This window comes from Carex rostrata, chromosome 20 (genome assembly GCF_964058835.1).
Source record: "Carex rostrata chromosome 20, lpCarRost1.2, whole genome shotgun sequence".
Lineage (NCBI taxonomy): Eukaryota > Viridiplantae > Streptophyta > Magnoliopsida > Poales > Cyperaceae > Carex > Carex rostrata.
In genome coordinates this window covers 2804694-2812777 of record NC_135937.1, presented here as the reverse complement: position 1 = coordinate 2812777, position 8084 = coordinate 2804694, and the positions used below count along the sequence as shown (strand labels likewise).

Below are 8084 nucleotides of genomic sequence, written 5' to 3'. Positions count from 1 at the left end.
TCAGATAAAATTATGGTTAATATTTTTTTTTCAGTTTGTCATTGTATAATTATTCCTATCAGCTTTTTTTTTATAAGAAAATGGTATTTGGACACATCATGATTCTTTTACTGAGATGTACAATATTGTTCATTCTTTCAAGCATGGTTAATCTTAATACTCATGCTATAGGTAATTTATTGGGAAATTATGTTTCAAAATGAAATGTTTTATTGTATTTGCAAAAAATAATAAACAAGAAAACACCTCATATAATCATAAATTACTTACATAAATATTATATATATATGGTTACCATTATGTTTGTTCCATTAATATCCTATGATAAATATCATGCCACTCCACAAACTTGTTTGCTATTTTTTTGTTAATAAAATAGCTCATTTACTAAGGCCCTGTTCGGCGGAACCGATGGAATGAGAATAGGAACAAGAACAGGAAAAGTTTCAACTGAAAATTACTGTTCACATGGGAAAAAAAATTTCAGTCCGAGTGAATTTTTTTCTCCCACGCGAACAGTAATTTCATTGCTGCAGTCGAACAGGCTCTAATTGACTCAATAATGTTTATTTGAAAATTAAGTATATTTTGTTATTTTTTTCATTTCCTAAAAGAAAAACAAACAAATCGTGAGTTCCATTCCATGCATTAAATGTATGCCTAGTCTAAGGTAAGAATCCACCCAATATTAACTCATGCTTACCCATTAATTAGATCATCTAGTAAACCTCTATATAAGATTCCAGCAACCCACTGAAATCTGATGTAGATACTCTAACACCTCTCTCCCAAAACAAACGCTAATTCCTGATCTAAGACAAAAGGACCATGGAACAGAAGGATTTCCTTTCTAGTCTACGCTCAGTGCAGAAGCCACCGGCGAAGCCCTGGCGGAAAACCGACAACATGCCGGCTGCTCCACGGGTGTACCGTGTCGAACCTCGTGGCTTCAGAGACCTTGTACAGAAACTAACAGGCAAGCCACCACGTCAGCTCAAGGAGTCGGTCGTGCCACCGCCACCACTGGCGCTAGAGTCGACTGCGCAGATGAATAAGCAGTTGTTCCCAGAGGACAAAATCGGAATTTCAGATGGCGTACGATCTCCAACCGCGGGGTTAGTGTCACCGTCGTTTTATTCGGCATGGTGCTCGTTTCCACTGTTGAGCCCGGCATGGATGGCGGGTTTGGATAATACTAGTGAAGTTGTGCCTTGATTTTTCTATCTTTTCTTTTTGTCAAGTAATTAGATTTGGGTTTTACTTAATTAATTAGGTTTGGCAAGCTGGATTTCAACTGATCATCTCTCTCTCTTTTTAATTTATTTAATTTTTTCCTTTAATTTATTTTAGTTTCTCTATTGCAAAAATGTTATGTATGAGAAAATATGCATGTATAAGAGATGATGATCAGTGGTGGAATTAGAAAACTAGATTAATGGAATATTGTTTATAGTTTCAAGAAACATTTAATTATTAGTGTGAACATGATTCAAAAGATTAATAAAGGAATTGTTAGCATTTTACGAAGATTGTATAATCATTTTATTGCTCAAGACTTGACATAATTTTACTTCAGATAATTGCATAAATATATGATTATAGTTTCGACAAAAATTCCGAGCTTCAATCATCCCAATAGTTTTTATGTAATTTTCTGCATGCACACCTAAAAATAAGCATTTCCTTCTTCCAAAATAAATTCTTCTTTCAACTATAATGAAAATATATATCTATTTTGGTGTGAAATATCAAGTGTCCATCGATCGTGATACATTTAAAATTTGAAAATATCACATCTATACTTCTTTCTGAAAAAATGAATCACTTAAGCTACAAATCATAATTCATCAAAACAAAATAAATAATCCATTGAACCAAAATAAACACTTAGGTCATGTTTGGTTGTGGAGTAAAGTTAAACCGGATTAAATTTCTTACTCTAAGCTAAATCGGAGTAAGTTAATCATGTTTGATGAAGTAAGCTAAACCACCTCTCTAGGTGGTGTAAGTTACTCCGATTTAGCTCAAATCTTATTCCATCTTAAACCGCCTATGTTACTCCTCGTTTGACTCCTTAAGCGTGAAGTAAGAGGTTTACTCCACCTCTTACTCCACAACCAAACATGGCCTTATATTTTTATTTTAGGCAAAAAAATGTATTTATAAACAACATATGGACACAAAAATTATATATTTGTCCCCTTAACCTCTCGTACTGAAATTTTTAAATATATCATACTTCAAAAAATAATAAATCAAAAAATCACTTTTTCTGAAAGTTCGAAATTTGATACGTCCGCACTTTGTAGATGCAGACTCCTTTACTAGAGATTGCATCTAGGAGATGCAGACTATTAATGGGGTCCGCATCCCCTTTGTTTTTTCAAACTTTGAATTTTGATTGAGTAAAAGGATACAAATTCATGATTTTTTTTTGTTTTTGTTTTTAGAGGATACGAATCTCAAAATTAAATTGATTATTTTATTTTATGGTTATTATTCATTGAAGGTTCTAAAAGTTTATTCATCGACAACTTTAAATTGTTTTTTATTACAAATAAGTCCAATCAGATATATATATATATTATTTTATTTTATGGTTATTTTTCACCGAAGACCCTAAAAGTTTATTCGCCGATATCCTTTAAATTAATTTATATTACATAGAAGTCCAATTAGATATATAAATTATTTTATTTTATAGTTATTTTTCACCGAAGACCCTAGAAATTTATTCGCTGATAATCCTAGAAGTTTAAGGGTCTTCGGAGAAAAATGATAAAAAAATAAAATACAATAATATATATGTTATTGGACTTCTTTAGAATAAAAATAAATTTAGGGATATTGTCCAATAAATCTCTAGGGTCTTCGGTGAAAAATAACCATAAAATAAAATAATATATATGTAATTTAACTTTTCTGTAATAAAAAATAATTTAGAGGGCGAATAAACTTTTAGGATCTTTGAAGAAAAATGATTAAAAAAAATAAAATACAATAATATATATGTTATTGGACTTCTTTGAAATAAAAATAAAGTTAGTGATATGGGCGAATGAATTTCTAGGATCTTCAGTGAAAAATAACCACAAAAAATAATATATATATTTAATTGGACTTCTTTCTAATAAAAATTAATTTAGGGTTATCGGTGAATAAACTTCTAGAGTAATCATAAAATAAAATAATCAATTTAATTTATAATATCATTTCAAATTTTGATATTCGTATCCTCTGGAAACAAAAAAATAATAAAAAATAAATCATGAATTTGTATCCTTTTGACTCAATTAAACTTCAAAGCAAATGTGTGGACTTCATTAATGTTCCGCATCTTCTAGATGCGGTCCCTAGTAAAAGTGTCTGCATCTACAGGGTGTGGTCATGTCTAATTTTGAATTTTTTCAATAATGGTGGTTTTTTGGTTTGTCTTTTTTTAAGAAATGGTATTTTTAAAAATTGCAGCCTCTCGTACTATTGATACACATTACATTCAAACCGTTCAATATGATATCTATATTAAAATGTGTCTGGAGATCAAATTATATATATATTTTTAATTTATTTACTATTTATTAAATATTTTATAAAATATTATTAATAAAAAAAATGTAAAATCCGGTTGTGCAAGCTCCAAAAAACCGTTGAACGGTCCATAACTACCGGTTTGCACTGCACAAGTTTCTTTTACCCGTTCACCCCAAGTCAAACTCCAATTAATCAAAGCATAGTGACTGAGAGCTCTCCTAAATGCTATTACATGTGAGAATTCTGCACCTACTTCTATTTTATATAGGTTTCTCATACGAGTGAAAGCCAAAAACCCAGAACAAATTTCGCCATCATCATCGAAGCCAACGATTCAGAGAAAAAAAATGGATATCATGTTTAACGGTTTAGATCGACCGTTTAGACTTTAAAAATTTCAAAACTTAAATTATTATTAGAATTTAAATGTTGTAAGTGGATCTCTTATATTATATAATATATATAATGTTAGCTACAGTTTTCTTCAGGATTGTTTAGCGACTTCTGTTAAGCTCAATGGCCACAAAGAATCCGAGGATTTGTATGAGCCATTTTATCATTTCACCAAACAAACATGATCCACAGCCAGGAATAGGATCCAAAGTCAACAGCACGTTCTTTGAACGCGCGCCCAGCAGCCTTCGATAAAATATCTATCAGATATCAATTGATGCATGTGCTCTCTTTGGAGATCAGATCTCCTGCCCCCAGGGGTGCAGAAAATTTCTGCTCCCAGAGTCACTGCAGGATCGGTCCGATTACTGTTAAAGGATTAAAATTAACTGGTTACTGTTTACTAGGAGCCCACTCTTCAGTGACTCTGGGGGGCAGAAATTTTCTGCCCCCAGGGGGCAGACGATTCGGTCTCCTCTCTTTGCTCTCAAGTTTTATTTCTTCTTATGCTTGTACTAATAACCCTCAAGTGTTTACCAAATAAACAGTTTTGAATAATGTGTAGTGTAGTTTTAATATACGATATACGATTTCTTTTAGCAAATTAAAATTGGGTCAACACACCTAATTTGATTAATAATCACAAGAAGAATAGGTGATCTTTATTAAGATTTCAAATCTGCAAGGCAGCAACTCCTCACATAAAACAATATTATTAAGAATTAGTCTTCGATTTTGTGACAAAATTACATAGCAACTAATATAAAAGATCATGAATTTAAAATACGAATAATTTTTTTTTTAATAATGTAAGTATTAAATAGTTAGGTGACTTAACATTCACTCTTTACTTAAAAAAATCATTACTATTAAATAAAAAATTTAAAATTGATTCTCTACGTTCGATATACGATTTGTTACTAAATGGCATACAATATTGATTCCTTTCTTCTTTTTTTCAAATGGTATTTTCCAAGATATTCTTTCTCTTATCTCTTTATTTTTTTTATAGAAAAAAATTGAAGATAGTGACTTGCACGACATCGACTTGAATCTAACTCGAGTGTGGGTTGGTCAATTATATTTTTGGCAGCTTGACCTCGTGCTAGAATACAAAAATATTTTAATTGACTCGAGCAAGCTTAAGTCCAAATAATTAATTAGGTTATTTAAGTTGAAGTATGTAGTAATTATTATTCTACAGTATGCCAATTTATTAGTTATAAAGTAATATTTTTTTGTAATTTTATTATAAAAACCTGAGAAATATCTGCAAATAAACATTTATAATGTAAAAAATAAACATGAATTATTTCACAAGTTTATTATTTAAATAATATACAATGATTATTTAAAATGGAGTAGAACTAGAATGTTCTATTGATAACCTTCAAATCCTATATTAACAACTAATTCAAATTATTTAAGTGGATTGACTGTACAAGTGATATATTTGTATGAAAAAATTATAAATCTCTGTATAAATTAAATATGGTATCAATTGATAAAACATAATAATTTTATCTTAATTTTAATTTTTCATTATTCATTGACCACTTGCTTTATACTAAATTAATCTGAAAAATTATTATTTTTGCATGTAAACACATCATTAATAAAATATTTTTTTTAACAATTTAATTTACCGTTTGAAGTCAATTTGATAAGTTTTGATGTTAGACTTATTAAGAAACTTGATGAGCTTTAAAACACCGTAGTTATATTCTTTAAGTTATAATAATTGAATTTGTTGAATGTTCGAGTTCGAATCGATCCAAACTTAAAATCTCGTTGATTTAAATTTACATTGAACTCAATTCGACTTACAATTAAATCATATTAGATTTAGGATCTACTTGGGTTGGACTCTGTGTTTTTCTCAATCGATTGACGTAGTCACCTAGAGAGAGAAAAAAGAAAAGGAAAGAAAATCTAAAATGAAGAATTTAATGGAGACCCTTCAAAAACCTCGAAATAATTTATTTTCCTTTCTAAAATTTATAATATTATATTTTCCCTTACAAATTTAAAAAAATCGAAAATCTATCCATTTTATTAAAACTTATTTTAAAATTAAAAAGTTTTTATTTTAATTTTTTTATTAGAAATAAAAATGTAGTATGCGTAAGGAAAATGTTCAATCTTATAATTGGTCACTTTATGAGAATAAATGATTTATATCTCTACTTGTGACACATACATATATACATCAAGGTTCTAAATAGCAATTACAGCGCTATAGCTTTTAAGGTCCGAAAAAACTATAGCGCAACCATAGCTAGCTATTTAGAATCATTATAAAAAAAAAACGGTTAATAGCGTTATAACTTTTGATGTTCGAAAAAACTACAACGTAGCTATTGCGTAGCTATAGCTAGCTATTTGAAAACCTGATATACATACATATGTTGTTTGTGCATCGCCGAGTAGGAAGATGAATTATTTTCCTCACAAACTATTCAATTAGAAAAGTGAACATTTCTCTTACAAATGTTGCACATATATTTTCTATCTTTTTTAATAAATAGTTAAATGACAACTTTATATATTTAAAATGAGTTTTAGTAGAAAAGATAATAAATTGAATAAATTTGTGAATTATTAAAGTTTACAACCATATATTATGAATTTTAAAATGAAAAATACGTAATTTTTTTTTTTTGAAGAATATACATGAAATTTCCCGGATTAAATAGAGAACAAAATCGATCGAACTCAGAGAGCCCGATCCCAGAGGCCCAGAGTCTAATGTCATGGGCTCATGGTAGGGATTGGCACCATCGCTCATATTCCCATGAAAAGTACGAAATTGTGAACTAAAATCACATATTTAGGCCCGTAAATATGTTAGTGGGCTTAAAGTGTCAAACTAAATTGGGCCTTTCCAACATCCAGTAATCAACTAACATTTGTTAAAGAGGAGGGTTCAAATGCCTCCATGTTTTTGTGCCTCCATCATGCTTCCATCTTTTTTTATTATTTTCAAAGTTCAAACAGTCAATCCGAACCGCTCAACCTAACCTCCATACTAAAATATGTTTGGAGACCAAACTTTATATTTTTAGAAATTTTTTTACTATTTTTTTAGATAGGTACAAAATCAGTAAATCTGAACCATCTAAAAACAGTATTTTTGTACATATCTAAAAAAATTATAAAAAAAATTCCTAAAAATATAAAATTTGGTCTCCAAACATATTTTAGTATGGAGATTAGGTTGAGCGGTTTGGATCGACTGTTTGAACTTTGAAAATGATGGAGAGAAATGGAGGCACAAAAACATGGAGGCATTTGAACCCTCCTCTTTTTTAAAACCCAGCATTCTATTGGTTTGATGGTCCACCAGTATTGTTTTACCATATGTCTCCATCATATTTTCATTTTTTAAAAATTTAATAATTCAAAATTTAAAACTTAAAAGTTAAAATAAAATTGTTAGATATGATCTACACTATTTTATTTATACACTGTTAGAAATAATGATATTTGAACTTTGTTGTGTTTGTTATCAGAAACTTATAAAAATGTATTGATATGGATGATTTTTAGACGTTCATTTTTAAATTTAGTAATTCACAAAAAAACAAAATTAAAATGTGATAAATTTTAACGAACACATAGTAAAAATTATACAGATCACATATTTACGTTTTAGATTTTGAGAACCCTCCTCATTTTATTAATCGGACACAGTGAGAAGCAGTGTTTTAATAATCGATTCTTATTCGGTATTCGGAAAGCCATCAAAAATCGTATATACGGTATGCGGCTGTATATTCGAATTTTTATTCAGATTTATATATTCGGATTTTCAAATAAAAAATCATAGACATTAACACTAATAAACGTAGATAAACATTACAAATAAATATAAATAAAACATAACATAAGTTAAAACAAGTTAACCCACATTACAAATTACAAAACTACAAATAAGCATAAATAAAACATAAGTTCAAACTTAAATAAATTAATTTATAACTTATTATGTTTTTATTCGGATTCTTATTCTCTATTCGGAAAAATTCAACCGAATAGATAATATGCGGAAAAAAAATATGCGGCCGAATATTCGAAACCGAATATTAGACCGAATACTCATTTTCTATTCGGATTCGAACCGAATATTCGGCCGACTAAACCAACTTTTAAAACACTAG

The 8084-nt window shown here is 29.2% G+C and overlaps 1 protein-coding gene across 1 annotated transcript; it reads left to right on the top strand.

Annotated features, from left to right (window-relative positions):
• The first annotated feature begins 828 nt into the window (after positions 1 to 828).
• Positions 829 to 1215, top strand: LOC144572800 (uncharacterized). Its single transcript, XM_078322474.1, has one exon. The coding sequence runs from the start codon at positions 829 to 831 to the stop codon at positions 1213 to 1215; it is 387 nt and encodes a 128-aa protein (XP_078178600.1).
• The last annotated feature ends 6869 nt before the right edge of the window (positions 1216 to 8084 follow it).

Coding starts and splice junctions, on each gene's coding strand:
- LOC144572800 (XM_078322474.1), top strand. CDS start 829: ATGGAACAGAAGGATTTCCTTTCTAGTCTACGCTCAGTGCAGAAGCCA.